At 43.5% G+C, this 19,210-nt stretch overlaps 4 protein-coding genes across 5 annotated transcripts in view; all 4 read left to right on the forward strand.

Moving 5' to 3' along the window:
* prr36b (proline rich 36b) overlaps positions 1 to 4,240 on the forward strand; it is a 16,347-nt gene extending 12,107 nt beyond the window's left edge. Inside the window, exon 5 of the mRNA XM_017306317.1 lies at positions 1 to 4,240. Within this exon, the coding sequence (XP_017161806.1) occupies positions 1 to 2,540 (2,540 nt within the window). The 3' untranslated portion in view covers positions 2,541 to 4,240.
* Positions 4,241 to 4,334: 94 nt separating this feature from the next.
* LOC108166519 (probable cyclin-dependent serine/threonine-protein kinase DDB_G0278487) lies at positions 4,335 to 9,345 on the forward strand. The gene is made up of 2 exons (XM_017306318.1): positions 4,335 to 8,897; positions 8,947 to 9,345. The coding sequence occupies exon 1, from the start codon at positions 5,335 to 5,337 to the stop codon at positions 6,388 to 6,390; it is 1,056 nt and encodes a 351-aa protein (XP_017161807.1). The 5' UTR covers positions 4,335 to 5,334; the 3' UTR covers positions 6,391 to 8,897; positions 8,947 to 9,345.
* Positions 9,346 to 11,099: 1,754 nt separating this feature from the next.
* Positions 11,100 to 14,516, forward strand: LOC103468354 (G-protein coupled receptor 183-like). Its single transcript, XM_008415381.2, has 2 exons — positions 11,100 to 11,107; positions 13,358 to 14,516. Exon 2 carries the CDS (start codon positions 13,381 to 13,383, stop codon positions 14,344 to 14,346), a length of 966 nt encoding a protein of 321 aa, XP_008413603.1. The 5' UTR covers positions 11,100 to 11,107; positions 13,358 to 13,380; the 3' UTR covers positions 14,347 to 14,516.
* Positions 14,517 to 16,213: 1,697 nt separating this feature from the next.
* LOC103468356 (serine/threonine-protein kinase N1-like) overlaps positions 16,214 to 19,210 on the forward strand; it is a 47,122-nt gene continuing 44,125 nt past the window's right edge. The window contains exon 1 of one of the 2 annotated variants that reach the window (XM_008415383.2): positions 16,214 to 16,302. In XM_008415383.2, coding sequence (XP_008413605.1) covers positions 16,276 to 16,302 — 27 coding nt within the window. In that variant the 5' untranslated portion in view covers positions 16,214 to 16,275. The remainder of the gene's footprint in view (positions 16,303 to 19,210) is intronic. The other variant, XM_008415385.2, reaches the window with a different exon arrangement.

Genomic DNA, 19,210 nt, shown 5'->3' on the forward strand with positions numbered 1-19,210 from the left:
AACCAACACCAGAACCCGTTCAGCAACGGGAACCAACACCAGAACCCGTTCAGCAAAGGGAACCAACACCAGAACCCGTTCAGATACGGCAACCAACACCTGAGCCCATTCAACAACGGGAACCAACACCCGAGCCCATTCAGATGCGACAACCAACACCAGAGCCTGTGCGGGAACCAACGCCAGAGCCTGCTCAGGTGCGGGATCCATCACCTGAGCCCTTGCGAGAACCAACACCTGAGCCTGTGCGGGAACCAACACCTGAACTTCAAGAGCAAACCCCTGAGCAAGGAAGTGAAGCAACCATCGGTGTCCGGATGTCACCTCAGATGACCACTTATAAATTCGAAGACAACAGTTCGGTTCCCTCCTTAGGAACAACTGTCATGTCTCCCCCTTGCTCCCCGCCAGTCCCTGCCTCGCCTGTTAAAAAATCACAGAATGCTTCCTCTCTTTTGGACTTTGATGCTCCATCTGATTCCTGGAACAGGAACCAGTCTCCTACTGGTCTGGCACCCCACACGTTGCTTAATGTGATGACATTCCAAGCAGAGGAGTACAATGTAAAAGGATACGAAATTCAAGGGGTAGAAGATGATGAGAAAGATGATGAGGAGGAGGAAGTAGATGAGGAAGCCCTGTTTCTCTCTACCTCCACAGCTCCAGGGTCTCTTTCAGCTGTTGGACAACCTCACAATTTTGGTGCTTTGCCTTCAGGTGATTTTATTCACAAGGACCTTGTATCTTCTCATGAACAGAAAGAGGAGGTGGAAAAGGCTGATGAGGAGATCAATGAGGATGATGATGATGAGGAGGAATATGAGGAAGAGAGGAGACTAGGCCACCAGCTTTCATCCTTGGTCACTGACATGAGTACCTCTCAACATTCGGATGAGTTCCAGGCACGGTCGTCAGCATTCGGAGGTTGGCATGGCGATGACCTGCTCTCTGGGATGGACTCCGAGGACATGAGCAGCTGCACCAGCAGCCGGCAGCAGGGGGTGTCCGACCTCAGCAGCACTCAGCACACCGCTATCTTGGAGGGCACCCAGAGCTCAGACGCCTTGATCGACTCCAGCCTCAGAGGCTCCGAAGGAGACGGTAATCTCATGGGTTCTCCCAATGTTGAAACTCTTGCCAATGAAGAAGAGGAGGATGAAGACGACGAGCGGGTGGACGATATGGACTTGAGCTCTGAGCAAGCTGAGGAGCATCACAGAGTGTTCCAGGAGCACAAACAAGACGAGGAGGAGGACGAAGATGTGGAAATGCACAGCGAAGGCGTGACGGAGAGTGGTGGGAATGTTGATGATGACTTTAACGAGGAAGAGCACTTGGATAACTTGACCCACTCTGGTCTGTTGTCAGGTGCTGCACCTGCAGCCTCCTGGGGTCAGACAAACCCCTTCTCAGATACCTGGACTCAACCAGTGTCCCACCTTGCTGTGTCCTCTCCCAGCCCCGTGTCAGACCACGACGCAGCCGAATCCGAGACGCCAACCCAGTCTCCTGCCCAGGCGTGTGTTGACGGTAGCGCCCCGTCATTCCCCCTGCAGACAGAGCAGATACCCCAGCACCATCGTGACCTATTCACCTCTCCGACTGTAGGCATGTCCCAGGCCGACACTCCGACTGGGACCGCCCCGCCCGCTCACAGCGGCAGCGAGACAAGCACTCCTGAGGACCTCCGTGACTACGACAGCAGCTCTGGAGTAGAGTCCCGCTCTGATAAACAGCAAACCCCGGTACCGGCGTCACTTCAGCCCGACGTGGACCAGGATCTAGGCATTCACTTGGAGAAAGGTGATGGAGAGGAGGAAGAGGCTGAGACTCTTCCTGCCGATGAGGTGCTTGGAACCGGACCCCCAACAGCTCCTGCGTCAGTCCCTTCATCCCCGTCTACCTCCGGCGATGAAGCCAGTGACACGGAGGGGGAGATACAGATTAACGACCCAGAGGCTCCGATGACGATAGATGAAAGGGCTGCAATGGAAAGCCCTCCTCCCACCGGTAGCTTGCCAGCTCTGGAGGAGGATGAAGAGACAGGAGATCCAGCTATTTTAGAGGGTGAAGAGGACGGAGGTGGAGCTACTCCTCAGTCAGCCAATTCTGTGGCATCTTATGGCTTTGACTGCACAACGTCCAACTCCAATGCCCACTCAATGGCAGAAAGCTGCGGAAAGAGCCCTGGTATCTTCTCCCTTGAGAATGAGGAGCAGCTTCCGGAGGAGGCCAAGGACCCCTCCCTCATCAAGGAGCTGACCCTGCCTTCATCTGCTGCTGCGGCCCTGGCCGAGGACCTGCTCGGCAACCCCGTGGACCTGATCCCTTTGGGTCACCAGGAAGACGACTTTCCCAGTCTGGATGAGCACCACCACTTCCTGCTCGGTGGAAACGCTGCAGATCATCGGGAGAAGACGAATCCACTGGAGGGCAGCGACGACCTGGTGGACCAGGAATGTGGAGACTCCGACAACCTGACACCGTACTTCTCCACCATATGTGATAAGACTGATAGTTTTCTGGAAGGTAACGTATAAGACCCCCTATCAACCCTGGAATGCACCTTTTTCCTGCAACCCTACCCGTTTTCCCCTTACGTTATTTGTTCTTCTCTGGTTAGACGTCTTAGCAGAAAAAAAGGAGACCACGATTGTAGAAAACAATTTTTGAGAAATGATTGAAGGAGACGGAAAAAAATGACTGTAGCGATTTTTAAATGAAGCCTCCCTCTTACCGTTCCGGTCCATGTTCTGAGCGTATGGCTAAAACTCCGTAATGTACCATAGCTACTACCTTTTCTAGTCGAATGTTCTTTTTAAGTAACACTGCATATTCTGTTGCCCCTTGCAGGGTATTGACTGATTGGTCCATTGTGACTGGGCCTGTAAACTGAGAAAGAGGAGTAAAAAAAACACAGATGAAAGGATATGGACTCTTTGTGTATTTATCCTACTGTTTTTACCGAACAAATGTCAATGATTTTTTTTGTATTTACTTGTTTTGTTTCCTTGTTGTTATTTTTTTTGTTAAACCTGGCCCTCCCTACCCTGTGTGCACACTTTGTGTTCTGCACTATAGCGATAGTCACATATTCCTTTTGAAAACTTTCTGTTCTTGTTCCAAGACTTTTAGCTATATTAATAATAAAGGTTAGGTATTAACACTGCTGGTTTTGCCTTTACAGTTGTAATGAGGTAGGTGTGGGAGGATTAGAGTTAGGGCTGACCCAAATGCTTTGTTGTTTTGCCGCCATTACTGATGTCCAAATTTGGACTTAAATACGTGGATTCTATGTTTTCCTTCATGTACTATACCACTAAAGCTGAGATCACGCTATTTATGCTTGCAAGTGTTGATGTGAGTTGCTAATTCAAGCTTTCATAAGTGCATCCAGACAGTGGCGGTTCTTGGATGAATGGTACCCGGGGCAAGCCTCTTTCCTCTGTATCGTACCACAACTAATGCGCTCTGGTGAGAGAGAAGATTCTCTGCATCAAAGGTTCTGAAATGTTGATCTAATCTGTACTAAAGCAACAGAATAATTGAGTTCAGGTTTGATCATTTTTACCTTGAGCTAATTAAAGGAATTATACGTTCTTTTAAGAATTGTGAAATGATCCTTAATTTAGTTCCAGATTGGTAATAATCAGATACCCATTTCTGTAATTCACTGCCTGGATGTCGCACAAAGCAATAGAAAACTCTCTTGGAACATGTTTTTCTGATTGGTAAATGCTGCCCTGGGTGAAGAGCCACATCGCTCCATATCAAGAACCACCACTGACTCCAGATCATTTTCAATAAAGGTTTGAAGCCTCAAAAACTGTATTTGGGACAGCCCTAGTTAGATTGCAGTCGGTGGCGTCGTATACGTGTGCTTCAAGAGGTTCTATGCTTATTGTATTTGCATAGGTTGTTAAGGTGCAGTCACTTCCAGTATCTGCTTCAGGTTTTCTTCAGGCCTTTTGTTAGCTCATCATTTTGTGTCTTAAGAGGATAACGAGTAGCGCATTATTTAATAAAACCCTACATGGCTACCACAGTTTAGCTTTATACTCGAGCGTTTTCATAGCAAGCTTTTGGTTTACTATTTCAACAATATATTGCATGTTTAACTAACAAAAAACACTCTGTAATACCTGAAGTTTGAAACAGTTCAACAGTAGACATGTTCAGAACTGAATGGTTCGACACTAGGTTATCTTTCAAAATTCCATTAAAACATCATTGCAAGGCATTTTGTTCCTGTTTCTTACTTTCCCAATGGGCCCAGCATGCCTGAACTTTGTGTCCTTGTGTTCCAGTGTGTTTGTAAAGTGGTGTTTGTGCAATGAGATTCCCTCCCCCTGGTATCCTCTGTTCTTCATCTGGGAATAACGGATAAACAGGAAGCGATGCAACATGATACAATGGTGTATCTGAAATGGAATTTTGGTCAAATCCAAGACGTAATGAAGCGGAATCACAGTGGCTTATCTATCATCCTTACAGGGAATAACAACTTCTTGTAATGTCAAATTTAGTTCTACTTCAACGCCATTAGTTTATGTTGTATATTTGTTCAGTCTACTGTTGACGTTCAATTAAGAGTACAACTCCAGAGGTAAATATTGATCCATTTAGGGCCACCAGCTCTCAAAAATTGAAGAATGACACCACTCTTGTTAAAAGCTTTGTGTTTAAATATGGTAGCAACTCCTCCTAACAATTTGCTACCTGTTTGAGTGTTATTCCTATCCAGCACACTGGTAAGCAGGACCACATCCTCTGTGTTCAGGCCTGTGGAACACAGTCAAGTGTTAAAGCACAAACATCCTGCCCTCTCTAGCTCATTAAGACCGTAAACCTTGTTCCAACTCTCGTCCAAACATTCCCTTGAGCCAAACTTAATGCACTAGTGATGGGAGTGCCTTGCAGATGTATTCATACCCTTCTTCTTTTTGGCTTGTCACCTTACAACCTTCCAATGACATTTGGCTCTTGCTCGCTTCAATGCGTCAAATATAGATTTGACTTCGGTAACTTAGGTGTATAGTTGACGCATTGAACTGGGAGGTTTGGGTTTTTTCATATTTTGACATTGTAAAACCCATTGATCTGTTTTATCCCCTGTGTTTTTCACACATCTGTTTTATTCCTCGGTGGTTCACTGTATCGCTGGTGTTGTCGTCCATCAAACTATTTGACAAACAGTCTTCAGAGAGCAACAAGTCATGCCAACTGCCCATGCTAAAACATTGATTGTTTTTTAAACAATATGGTTTATGGTATCTTTAAGGCAGTTACATTTTATAAACCCCTCTTTCTGTTCACATTTATACTTCTTCCCTCATGTCCAACTTCTCCTCGGCCCCCTTGTTCCACCACCACCTGTTCTGTTTGATGCATGCATCTCTGCTAGATGCTTCAAGTGATCCTCACTGTCTCACAGGAGACGCAAAGCCCTCTGAAGTGGACGAAGACTACAAGTGGCAAACACGCACTCAGGAAGACAACCGCAACCAGAACCACTCTCCCGGCATTCCAGTAGCCAACGGCCACTACTTGGCATTGGTGCCGGGTAACAGGAGACCCATAGATCCGGCACTAGCAGAGCATTTCTCCAGAATCGCACCCCCTCCTTTGGCGCCCAAATCCAGCACTGAGAGCAGCTACATAATTGAAGAGCAGCTGAGGAGGATGGAGCAGCACCGTCAGGAGCAGGAGAGACAGAAGAGGCAGTGGCTGGAGGAGGAGCGGCTCAGGCTGGAGCAGCAGAAGCAGCTGGAGAAGCAGCGCCGAGAGCTGCTCCAGCTTCAGCTGCAGCAACAGCAGCAGGAGCACCGTCACCGCAGGCAGGTTCTGCAGTGGCAGCTGGAGCTGGAGCACCAGTACCGCATGCAGCAGAAGCAGATCCAGCAGCAGCAGCAGCTGAGGAGGAGCCCAACCGGCGTGATGCTGTCCCCATCATCTGGCCTCTGCACCATCTACGAAGCCATGGAAACCAGCGACGAGGAGGACGAGGTCAGGGGGGAGCCGAACAGGAACATTCTGGTGGGACAGAGGAGGATGCTGCCTTCCCAATCCGTCTCTCAGGGCTTCCAGAGGCCCCCGCGTCAGGTGGCTCCACACGACCTGGAATGGAACAAGAAGGTGGACATTGTCCAGCAGCTCATCAACCAGTCCCTGATGCTGTCCAGTGATGGAGGGTGCCCCCCTCTCCTGCTCCTACCCGTAGGGACCGGGGGAACCCTAAGCCCGCTGAAAAGCAGCATGTGGCCCAACCTTCCTCCACAGTTCAGCCCTCCTACGGCTACAGTGACCTCCGTCAGCAGCTACTCCCCAGACAGCCGGGGCAGCTCCCCAGCTGGAGACTGGACCGTGGTGGAGGTGGAGACCCAGCACTGACTCTCCTCATCAACTCTGACTCTTTTTGTTTTCTAACTTCACAAAAAAAAATTAAATACTGCCAAAAGTATCACTTTACTATTTATCATAATACATCATCATTGGGGAAAATATTTTTTTGTTTAATCTAAATCTGATTTCAGTGTGTAGTTTCAACACACAACCATTCAAACTTGAATTTCTGATGTTTTTGTACTGGTGTGATCCCTGTAACCCACACAGACATGCACTGTGTCCTTGTTCTGCATCATGTAACTTTTACACAAGAACTTAATGGCACTCTGGTGTTTTACTGTGAAAGGCACTGTAACTACTTTAAAACATTCCTGTGTTGTAGTCTCTCGTATATCGTTATAAGAATCTAAAACCAAACACAGTGCCTTGCTAAAGTACTTATACACCTTGAACTTTTTCAGAACGGAACAGTGACAAAAAGTAAGCCATGAGGATCCTCATGTTCAATTTGCCACAAGCCACGTTGACAACACAACCAATATGGAAGAAAGAAGGCACTATGGCCAGTTGAAAACAAACTTTCACTTTTTAAACTGCACATCAGCCAGAACGCATAATTTCTAATATAAAATCCTGTGGCAACATCTTGTTATGATGTGGGGGAGGCTTCAGCAGGGGAACAGAAGTTCGTCAGACTTAAACGGAAGATGGATTAAGATGAAGAGCGAATTCTCGTTGGAGGTGGCAATTGGTGCCAATGTGGCAGCTACATTGGGACGGTCGATACCAATGCATATTCATATGTTAGAATGGCCCAGTCAAAGTTTAGAGCTGAGAATTGTGAGCTAGACTTGACAATTGCTCCACCTGAATGTTCACAATCCAATCTCACTGAGCTGCAGTGGTTAGTTACACTTCTCTGGGTTTTTCTTTTCTTTTTTTTTTTTTTTTTTACATTTTTCATCTTCCTTCTACTTCACACTTAGGCATTACTTTGATCTCATCTCTGCCACTTAAATATATTCAAGTAAAAACTTGTACAGTGATGCAAAGTGGAAAAGTTCAAAGTGTGTGAATACCTTTGGAAGGTTGTGTATTGGTCACCCTCAAGAATGAGGGATTAAGCTATGACAAGTTGCACTAAAGCCAAATGTTATGTCTTCCAATGTCCTTTTGCAGGTAAGTCTTTATACAATTAACAGATTAATATATTTGTGAATTTTTTTTATTCTGAATTCCTAATATATACCCCCTGTATATCTAAGGGGGTGCATTGGGGAAGTCTTTATTTGGTCCCTAGCTACACTTTTCTTGCTAAGTACCCACAGTGACTTCACTGGACGACCAGTCCTTAACAGATCCGTCAGTCATGGAGGAAAGCCGGGGAGGAACAGGAGAAAGGAGCTCCTTGTTCTACTCAGAGGAAAGACTTCAAGGGTGACGGGCAAAAGGGTAAAGGGGCGGTGGGGGGGTGAGGGGGACATTCATCCGCCCTCTTCCCTCTCACATTCCAGGATCGTAGCCTCATTTCCTGGGTCGGTCAGTATTCGGGGCGTCTTGGAGGGTACAGATGATGTCATGGTGGCAGAGAAAGAGGATGTTATGAAGTCGGTCCGGATGGGCACCACGCTGGTTTGATATCGATAAGAACTAAAACCAGGTTTAGTTTAGTCACCTCATTTGTATTTTCTGTACAAATATCTTCCTTTGATGTGTTTTATTGTGATTGGTACAATTTAGGAGAAATATGTTTGATAGTTATACAAACACAGGCCAGTAAATCCAAGCCTGATGTGTTGTTGGAGAAAAAGCACCTGTTCTCTTTGTTTACTCAAGGTAGGTGATTTCAGTTAGAAATATCAGAAGGAAACACTGACACCTGCTGGTGGCATGTGTGAAGCACAACACAAGACTTTACGTCAAACCGATTTTATGTTGGTTTTCAACAGCCTGTTGGTACGATGCACTTTTCATAAGTTTAAAAAGTTATATAAATAATATTAAATTAATATTTGAAAGATAAAATTAAAAGCAAGACTTTGTTTTCTAATCTATTTATACTCCAATTATTGTGCATGACAAATCAGATTGTGTAAAGAAGTATGCATTTCCCTGCTCTTGTATGCTGCTACATTTGATAGAAGTTTTTACCTATTTTACCACAACTCTGCTATGTTGCATGCAAATATACACCCATGTTGTTCAGGAACAGCACAGTGCCTGAAGCTCCTTTTCTGTTTTTGTCTATTAAACCTCTTGTATTGCTACTGTTAATATGAAATGTGACCGTTTACATGCTGTTGTTTCTGTGAGAGTTAGTCGTACTTTGTGTCGTGAATAATTTGCATGGTGAAGAGCTAAAGTCAAATATGCTATGAAAACTAGACAAATACATCGACTGTCTCATTAAATGCATTTTCTCACATTTGTGTTGTTCACTGTGGTGCATTTGAGTGACCTGGACTTCCTGTCCGTACTCAAACAAAAAAGAATTGGCTTTGTTTTGTTCTAGATCTCAGTTCAGTTAGTAGAACGCTTTTCCTCTCGCATGTGTAGTTCCTCAAGGGTTAGTTCTCCCTCCCCTGATTCTAATCAGGGGAGGGAGAACCCCTGATTCTCCCTCCCCTGAAATGGAGGGAAACCAAACATTTCCCTCCATTTCTTGGCAGATGATCTACAGTTTTACATGCCTTCCAAATGCAAGCATTTCATGTTCAACTGTAGAACTACTTCTGCTAACCATTAGCAGTTTGGTTACCTAGTTCCTTTATGACTTTCTTTCAATAATGGCAGTCTTCTTGGTCATCTTTGAAGGCGTCTTTGATTAATGGAGTATCTCCTAAGGATATCTGTGCATAACGGGGGACAAAATATATGCTACACTTTTCACATTTGTATTAGTAACCATGCTAATTCAAAGATAAACGACAGAAAGGTAAATAAATATGTGGAAGTAAAGCTTTTACATCCATATTTTAATAAATGTAATGTTTCAAAATACCTTCACTGAATGTGTGAGCTTTCTTTTGCCTCCTTTTGCAATTTCTCACATAAATTAATCAAAAACAATGCATTATTCTTCATGGTTATGCTCCTGCTTTGTGTTGATCTGTGTCAATGTTCCAGATTAAAAAAAATTAAGTTTGTGGTTGTAATGTCACAAAATGTGAAAAATGTGCATACCTGTCTGTCTCAAAGCTGATTTTCAGCGACCACATTTAGTCATTACAGTGGTTCACAAACATTCAGTCTGTTTCATAATGAATAAATGGCCGTGTGGGACCTGGTGAATCCGCTCTCCATGTTTATGTGTTGGTCCCAGTTCCTCCTCTGACCGGATCCTGAGACACAGAGGTCTTATTGATCCGTCTTTACTCTGCGAGCCAAATAAAACTTTCATTCACGAAAGCAATGTTGTCATTTGCTGGAGTACCACAAACGTATCAGTTTTAGTATCATTGAGTAATTAACTTGAATAACTGGAACTTTTGCTTCATTGAAAGTGTTTAGAAAGGAAAATATTTCAAAGGATGAAACTCTGAAATGTTGGTTTTAGACAAACGACACATTCAAGTAAGGTTGAGACAGAGGAACGAGTCAACTGTCTGAGTCGACTGTGACAAAGAAGAAGCTCTGTATTGAAACTTTCAGGAAGCACAGCCAGTTTCTCTCTGGCTCCACGAACGTCAGGATGGACCTTCACTCGGCACACGGATGAATCGGCATTCTGCAATGCTGTTCTGAACATTGGCAGCTACTTTCACAGTCCAGACCTGTTTTATTTAACTGTTTATCATATTTTTAAATACAAAAGGACACCTAACAAATTTCAGATCACATATTCAAAATCTTACACAATTTCTACATATTATGCATCATTGAAAGTTTTAAAAATGTGCCAGGGAGTTTCAGAAGTGAACAAAGAGTAAATTACATTTGAGGCGCTGCAGAGGTAAGGAGGAACCGATGTTCTGTTCCCATGTGGAAAATTAAGAAGGGACTTAAACATCTAAACCTTTTCAAAAGAGCCAGTAGAACCTATTCACAGTGGTTTCTGCGCAGCTCTCTGGTGTGATTTACGCATCGGTGTAACAATTATCATGGGTTTTGTCTTAATTCCCCACATGGGAACAGAACATCGGGTCCTCCTTACCTCTGCAGCGCCTCAAATGTAATTAACTACTCTTTGTTTACTTCTGAAACTCCCTGGCACACAAATCTCCAATTCCTGCTTTTCCATCCCTTTACTCAACACTGCAGAGAGGACCTGTGTGGCCTGCTTTTCAAGGCACCGGGTCCTCTTTTGGACGTTCTGAAACCGTCTGTGTCTCTGAGCTGAATGTCTCCAGTGATAGAAGAAAAAAAACGTTTAAAAAATAATGAAATCTGGAGGTCTGATGCTCCCGTTCTGAAAAGAAAGATGCAGTTTCCAAGCATCTTCCCAAACACTTTGATAAAATTAGCAAAAGAAAAAAAAAGACCTAATAGAAATATCCTTGAAAGGCAAGATAAATACAGAGACGAGTCTTCTCTCCAGATGAATTTTCACTTTCAGTCACCTTTATTTGGCGTAATGGAGAACCTTCCCACTTTGGGAAATAAAAAGCGCTCAACTGAAAAAGTCAATATTTTCTCTGGATATGTGAACGTTCCTCCCTCACTGGTCGGCGTCATTCTGACGACACTCCAGACAACAGATAAACGAACGCCTCGAACAACTCTGCATCCATCTCAGGGCTCAACACAGAGGAACAACAAACTGGTGAGTATAAACTTTGGACTCTGTTACATGTATGCATTTTTGAATAGCTGTTTTAAAACAAAAAAAACTCTTTCATTGTGATAAAAAGCTAACTAAAACTCAGTTTGCTAAGGCCAGGAATCACTGATTGGTTAGTTCTAGTCATAAGACAAAATGTTGACTTTATAAACTAGAATTTATAAGAATAATTCAAGAAAAATGAATAGAGTTTGCAGGTTTTTCTTACAAATACAAATCAGAGGCATTTTTTAAACTTTCATGTTAATTTCAACTTTTATTCACCTTCTGAAACCACATAAGGGACTCGGCGTTAATAACAGAACACTGACGTATACTGCGATTCTTAGTATGTTACAAAGATGTAAAGACAATTATCCTAATGAAGGAAAAACATTTTTAGGTGCAGATTACAGTATATTTAGCTAATATTTAAAATAGTTTGGTCTGTGATGGACTGGTGACCTGTCCACAGTGGACCCTCCTTCTCACCCAGTGACCTCTGGAGGGAGGCATCAGCCACCCTACAACACTGCAAAGATGAGCAGCATAGACAGTAAATAGATATTTAAAATAGTTTTTATGAGAGAAACCTTTCAGTTATAAACGTTCAAAATGTTACAGATGTCTACTTTCACAGCTTTGTGGCTCATAGGTCAGATCCACAAATAATTCAACTATATGCCGATGACTCAAGTCTTTTTTTTCAAAAACTTGAAAATTACGAGTGGACTTGTATTCTAGACCAACAAGAACAAAAATGTATTGTTTCAGATTGGGATTTGTTTATTGAACTTTTAAAATACAGACTGAATTAACTCAGTCTGTAATCTCAAAGGAAAAGCTTATTGGCTAAAAGCTTCACTCCTCTGTGAGTGAGATTAACCCCACAGGAGTGTAACCAGCCTGAAGAGAGGCCTTCAGTCAAGGGAGGCTGAAAACACTGTTTGCAGATTCGCAAAGGGACCACGGCTAAATAAAGGTCTTCAATAAAGGAGAACAGACCCCCTGGTGATGAGGAGTAACCACAGGCTCTGGTCTCAGTGGCTCACTGCTGGAGGCAGCTCAGGTGTCATGGCTTTAAGACAGTCTTTAAGTTTCAGATCGTCTGCCAACATTTCTAAAGCTTTGAAGAAAATCTTCAGAGAAGCTCGTGTTCCTACTTGTGAGAAAATACACAGATAATGAGGACAATGCCCGGATCAGTGCTTCTCAATGCCGGTTCTCAAGGACCACTGACCTGCCTGCTTTAGGTGTCTCCCTTCTGTCACAAACCCGTCTTGAACAGGCTGGTGATTAACAGGTTTCTGTAGCACTGGATGGCATGCAAAGGAGCTCATGTAATCGTTTGAATCAGGTGTTCTGGAACAGAGACACGTCTGAAACATGCAGGGCAGTGGTACCTGAGGATCGGAATGGAGAAACACCGGCATAAATTACCCTAATGTATTACATCAGCTTATCAACATTTAGCTTTATTTGCTCTATTTCCCATTTTAGCACCATTTGTTCAGAAATTGCTTGAGAAACAATTGCCTAGCTCTAGATCAGGAGTGTTCAACTCCAGTCCTCAACGTCCAGTGTCCCGCTACTTTCAGATGTGTCCCTGGTCCAACACTCTTGAGTCAAATGAATGAATTACCTCCTCCATATGGAGTCAAGTTCATATGGAGGACCAGATTATTTTAGTCAGGTGTGTTGAAGCAGAGACACATCTAAAAGTTGCAGGATACCAACCGTCAAGGTCTTGAGTTGAAGAGACCTTCTAACATCATCTAACATCATTGACTGTCTGTGTGCAAAGAATGATCTTTGCTGTTTAAATCTGAGAGTTGGTTCTCTTTTATGCTCCTATGAAAGGGTGGCGCCTGTAGAAGAAGCCCCTCAGGTGTCTCAAGCGTCTTCTTGTTCAGGGACTCAGGTTTCCCGGAGGAGAGCCCACACAGACACAATAACAAGATAACAGCCGGAGGAGAGGTCCTGTCGGTGTTTGTAACATGTTTTTAGTGTCTGACGGCTCCCTCTGCAGGGACTTTGTTCCTGTTGAGATTCAACTTCTCAGAGATCACAACCCAAAGGAGCTACTAAAGAACATCATGTCTGAAAAGACAGTTTGGAGTTTTACTCAGATGGCTTAGAAAATGGAGCAAATCTTCAAGTTAACTCTGGCCTTCAAAGGAAATATCATTCTTTTGATCTGTCACTGTATAAGTCAGAAGAAAATCATGCTTTTTCTCTGCTTCTTCCTTTTAGGGTCCTTGTTTTTGCTGGTGAACATGGAGAGATACACCTTGCCTCTTAATTCAACCTCTGTTCCTGCACAACTCCCCTATAACACCACAGTTTATATGAACGCCTCTTTCAAACCTTTCAGTGTGTTTGAGGGCTGTGACATGTACATCGAGGCAATTCTGTTTGACCTTACCTTTCAGGCTATCAACGTAGTAGTGGGAATACCTGCCAACCTCCTTGTTATTGCGATTCTCATCCACAATCGCAAAGAACCGTCCACTTCGGACCTGTTCCTGGGCTGCTTGGCCTTCATGGATGCCTACTTTGGCAGCATGACGCCCCTCAGCTTCTTAAATCTTTACCTCTGGCAAAGCAAAGAGGTGTGGTTAGCGATTAAGTTTTCCTTCGGAGTAAAAGACACCAGCGGCCCGTTGTTTCTCTCTTGTATCTGCTTGGATCGATTTGTGGCGGTGCTCTTTCCGATTGCGTTTGGGCAGCTGAAGTCCATCAAGTACAGGTTGGGCCTCACCCTGCTGGTACTCTGCCTCACCTTTGCCTACTCTGCTGCCAAGACGGTGGGCGGTCTCCCCAACTTCGAGAAGGTGTTCACTGGTGAGGTCCTGGCAGCTTTCGCCTGGATGGTGCTGTGCAATGCAAGCATCTTATGGGTCCTGAAGAAATCCCGTGGCGTTGGGAAAGACGAAATGCACCCCATGAAGAAGAGGGCATTCAAGATGGTGCTCTCCATCCTCTGTATCATTGTGTTCAACTATCTGCCTCTCGTTGCACTGTTCCCATTCGAAGACCATTACACCTCTGATGTGTTTCGTTGCTATGTGCAGCCCGCTGGCTTCGCTTTTCTCAACATCAGCAGCACTATCCAGCCACTTGTCTACCTGTCCCGTCTGGAGAAGGTTCCTTTCCTCTCAGAAGCTTTTATTAAGAAATTTTCTTCCTGCATCAGCAGAGAGAAAAGTAAAGAAGTCTCTGAACCAAAACCATCTGCTTAGATTTATATGAAAACAGAACAGCATGTCATCAAAGAGACTGGAGAAGATTCCTTAATAGGTTTAGATAGAAATGCAATGATAACCATGTTTACCATTTTAACTAGAAAGTGTAGCAACTTCATAATATTAAATGTATTGTCATGTGGTTCAAAGGGAAGTCAACTGTTTGGGTTGGGCGCCATCTTGTGTACAAAAATAAAATACATCTGACAAGTTTTGAGTTGAATCTGCTGTATTCAGGGCATTTCGTATGTTTTTCTTAATTCATTACATATGAAATATCAAAAAAGATGAAGCAACATATTTGGAAGTTCAGTATCGTGCAGGAGGACACTGTTGTTTCAGAAAGTCACCAATTGGTTTTCTCAACTACCCTCTAAAACTAAAGCACAAAAAATAAACACAGGTAAGTTAATCTTCTTCGAATAGCAACAGATAGAAAAGAGCAAATCTACAATGACAAAATACAATCAAATTTAATTAACATCTTTGCAGATATAGATTTTAGATTTATTTTTTTTGATAACATGTATGTTTAGTTGGTTATATATATTGCGATTTTGTGATTAATCTGTCTTTTTTTTCTTCACTTTCCATTGGGAAAGTGTTTATTAGTTTAGTTAGTGAAATATTGCTTCGCTTTTATAGCATCCACAGTGATGCTCCCAATTGAACGCCTAGCCGTTTTTTTTTTTTTATTTCCACAAGCTAGAATTTTCTAAAATCCTCTGTGAAGATTTAAAACTACATTTCTTCTTGAAAAATCAAAGTGAAATTTAGAGTTATTCATCCCGCTCTTCTCAGGGGCAGAGTTTGCTTATGCATTGGGCCGGTTCTGGTCTAAAATACTGCTTTAAACAAACAGTGATGGACTCCACGCACCAGCTTTCGCCGACTTTTTCTTTTAATGCTGTTTTCATCCTGACATCAGACACACACACGCAGCAGAGCTTTAATGTGATCAACAAGTTGCAGCAGGGGGCGCTCGGCTGCCGCAGTGAGGATTTCCAGCTGAATCAAGCTGCGCGAGGAAGCCCGAGATCACAACATAAGCAAACTGTGAAATTCAAAATAAAATCATCATCATTAGTTTTATTTATAAACCGATTTAGCGCCAGCCACGACTAAAACAAACACCAGAGATAAGATAAAAACAAGATAAAGGAAAACAACAAAACAAAGTGACAAAGTTAAGCACACAACAGAGTAGCTGAATTAAAAAAAACACAAAACATAAAGTAGTAAAAAATAAAATCATACCAAAATCGTCAAGAAAGTCAAGTCACAGTTGGGTTGAATGGTAATAAGAGAAAATATGTTTTTAGAAGAGTTGTTGTTTATTATTTCAAATATTTATTTCATTTACTAGAATTCTGAAGTACAACATATCACGACCTTTATTCTGAAGGTCCATTCCGGAAGTTGTGCTTGTGCATTCTGCTGGTTTGACCCCTCCCTCGTGCACTTACTCCCTTGCAGCATCAGCCGGCGGCTCCCAGCTCACCGCAGAGCCGAGCAGCAACGCATCGCCTCCGGCGGGGGGAATAACATGGCTCCAGGTAACCGCAGCGCGGAGAGTCCCGGCGAGTCCCGGCGGGGTTCCGGCTCCTGTCCTCTCCGACGATGAGCAGGAAGCCCCGCAAGCAGCCCTCGCTCCCTCCACTACCTACACTACCGGACTGCGTGATGCGGACCCCCCCGTCCAAGAGTTGACGTCCTGCCGCTTGGAGGTGATGGTGCCTTCGCCCTCTCTGCTCAACCTGCCGCCGCGCTCCAGACGTTCGGGATCTAAACACTCACCTGGACTTGCTGCTTATTTAAACTATTTTTATTCTAATATTGACGGACTTGAGTGGAAGATTTCTACTATGACCCGGACGGCCATAGCCTGAGCCTAAGATCATTGAAGTCATCTGATAGCTGGAGCTCATGATGGCCAACAACAACGAGCTACAGGTTAGTTTTCCAACTTTGTATTTTTAAGGCTGCGCTTATATCCAGTCAAAGTTGTCTATTTCTAAATACTTGAAGGGCCTTTTAAAAGTTTTAGCTCTTTAAACTTTTCCGACATCTCGACAGTAAAAGCCACAAAAGTCAATGTAATCTATGTGAAATTAAAATTAATCTGTGGTTTCCAAAACCCACATCATTATACTTTGATCTAATCCATTTATCTGTAGTTTTTTGCTGTAAGGTTGTGGTTGTTGTCTTGAAGAAAGGTGAACTTCTGTGCCAAACTTTTACAATCTGGATCTTCCTGTGTCTGTTGGAGCAACACAACCCCACACCATGATGCTGCCACCCTCTGTGTTTCAGTCTGTGGGTGTTTTCATGGTGATATCATTTGATTTTCTTCCAGGATTACTATATATTTTGCTCAATCCATCTTCCAAAACAACTCTTACCAGCTCCCCCACAGCATGATGCTACCGCCACCATGTTTCAGTGTGGTGTGAATTCATTTCATTTAATTTATTCATTTATTTAAGCGGGACAATGCACACAAACATAGGACAGAACAAGTAAGTAATCTGAAATTTTGCATTGCATTTGGATGTAAAAATGTTTATTATGCCCTTTATCTTGAATTCAGTTTAATTTAAAAAATACTTTTTTTTGTCTAAAAGGGAAAGTAAACGTTGTAAATCTAATCATCCAGCTATCTTCAAAGTATCTTTGTGTATATTGATGCTGTGGGACAAAGAAGGACCTCCGGTAGCAGTCAGTCTCGCATCGAATCTGAAAAGGCCTCTGACTGAAGACTGTCGCTAGCTCCGCTAACAGCTGAGTGTCCGGGGAGCCGAGACAATATCTTCTTTTCTTTTTTTTTTTTTACAGTTCTGCTCCAGTTTATGTCGGTTGGCCACGTGAAATTCCAATAGAATAGATTTCCCACAAATTAAGTGTTCAGAAACAGAAAATTAAGTGAATCGATACAATTTATTTATCAATTCACCATTACATATCCGTTAAATATAGTGACAAAGTTGCTAAGTTGGCAACACTGAGGTGACTTTTGTTAATTTTTCAATCTGTCAGTCAGTCCATTCTCAAGAACGGAGCTAAAGGGGGCGGTGGCTGATTTTCACACCTTTGTTAAGGTAGATAAGATCAGTTTCTCATTTAACTATCAGCCAATCACCCAAAACTACAGCAATCAGGACCGATTATTATTATTATTTTATTTTTTTTGGAGCATCCCCAATGCATTTTGAATCGTGGTGTCATCAGCGTACACACACAGTCAGCGGCGAAGAGTCTTTAAATGAGGAAATTTCTTGGAGGGGAAAAAAAAAAACTGCTGAGTTCACATTCTGATTGTGACTCCTCAGCAGTCCTGCTCCATCACAGATGTGTCGCACAGACAGAAATAGTCACAGTTGAGCCAACCGCGTTTACTTCCACCATCCCTCTGGAGGCAGGCCGGATCGGCCCGGTTGAACTGACTGTTCATCCTCAGGTGGAGTCGTGTGAAGCGTGCTGGTGTCTGATTTAAGGCTTCCAGTTACGCTGGTGTCACTGGAGGAGGTGAATGTTAAAAAATTCACGGCAGCGAGGCGCTCCAGAGACCTTTGACCCCCAGCTGCCCGCGATTGCTCTGAGAAGGCAAAATATCACAACCGCAAAAGCGTACCTCATATTTCCTGTTTCTGTCTGCTCAGGTTAGCCTGCATGCGTTTGGTCTTTTGGCTCTGTAATTCTGCAAACCGCCAGGCAGCCGGTGTGAAGATACGAGATGTAAAAATAAAAGAGAGCTGTCGCGTAGTTCCCCCCCGGCTCAGTTTGTTCCGGGATCAGTTTGAGTGACAGAGCGATTCTTCCCTGAATGGAGAAGGTGTTTTCGGTGTTTCCTGGAAGGCTGCGCTGCGCATGTGGGCATGTGGAGGAACGCTAACAGCTGATGTGGGCTGCAGGGAGCCTTGGAGCGGGATATGGTGCAGCCTACAGCAACACCAAGCAGCACTCCACAGCCGTGTTATTCTCAATTCGGGTTTAATTTCCACTGAATGCGAGTGTTTTCAGTCAGCACGGCTCAAACCTTGGAATGTGCCGTGTCACAGACTTATAGATCTAGTGTTTTCCCAAATGTATTCATAACCTCGAACCATTTCTTTAATGCTACAACTGCAGCTTTCTTTTCTGCATTTTACTGACGTGGCAGAGCTACACTCAGGAGTGAATAAATGTGAAAGTGGAAGGAAAATTGTATGTTGTTTGTGCAGTTATTGACAGGAAACGTGCGGCATTCGTTTGCGTTCAGGCCCTTGTTCTTCTCACACCCCAAAAAACCACATCTGACTGCCATCAAAAGTCACAAATGAGACTAAAATAGAACTTTTTGAGCTATAGTGGACCCTATGAAATGACAGGATTCAGGTACTAAGATTAGCTTAGATCAGCAAATACTTGAGACGCCCTTTAAAAACACTTAGAGATGCCTATTTTAATAGTTCACTCATTAAATATACCTTAATAAGCATTAATATACACAGTGGAAACTGTCTAAGCACTACCACAGAAGTCGGGTGCACCGATTGCAGTTTGCTGGCCAATCGCCAATCTTTACGATTTTGGCCAAAAGCAATTTTTTTTCTCTCTGAAAAGTTGCTAAATATGTTGAAAAAGTTGCTTAGTTGGCAACAGTGGGGTGACGACACGTAACCGTTTACCTGCAGATGTGACTCAGTCAGACCTCCCTCAAGACAGAGCAAAAGGGGGCAGTGGCTGATTTTCACACCTTTGAGGCTGTAGATAAGATCAGTGGATGAGATCAGTTTCTCATTATAGTATCGGCCAATTGCCTTTCTTTGAAAATTAATCTGTGCCTCCCCAGTCGTACTTTGACAAAATGCAGACAACTTCA

The sequence above is a fragment of the Poecilia reticulata genome, linkage group LG8, assembly GCF_000633615.1.
Source record: "Poecilia reticulata strain Guanapo linkage group LG8, Guppy_female_1.0+MT, whole genome shotgun sequence".
Lineage (NCBI taxonomy): Eukaryota > Metazoa > Chordata > Actinopteri > Cyprinodontiformes > Poeciliidae > Poecilia > Poecilia reticulata.

Coding starts and splice junctions, on each gene's coding strand:
- LOC108166519 (XM_017306318.1), top strand. CDS start 5,335: ATGTCCAACTTCTCCTCGGCCCCCTTGTTCCACCACCACCTGTTCTGT.
- LOC103468354 (XM_008415381.2), top strand. CDS start 13,381: ATGGAGAGATACACCTTGCCTCTTAATTCAACCTCTGTTCCTGCACAA.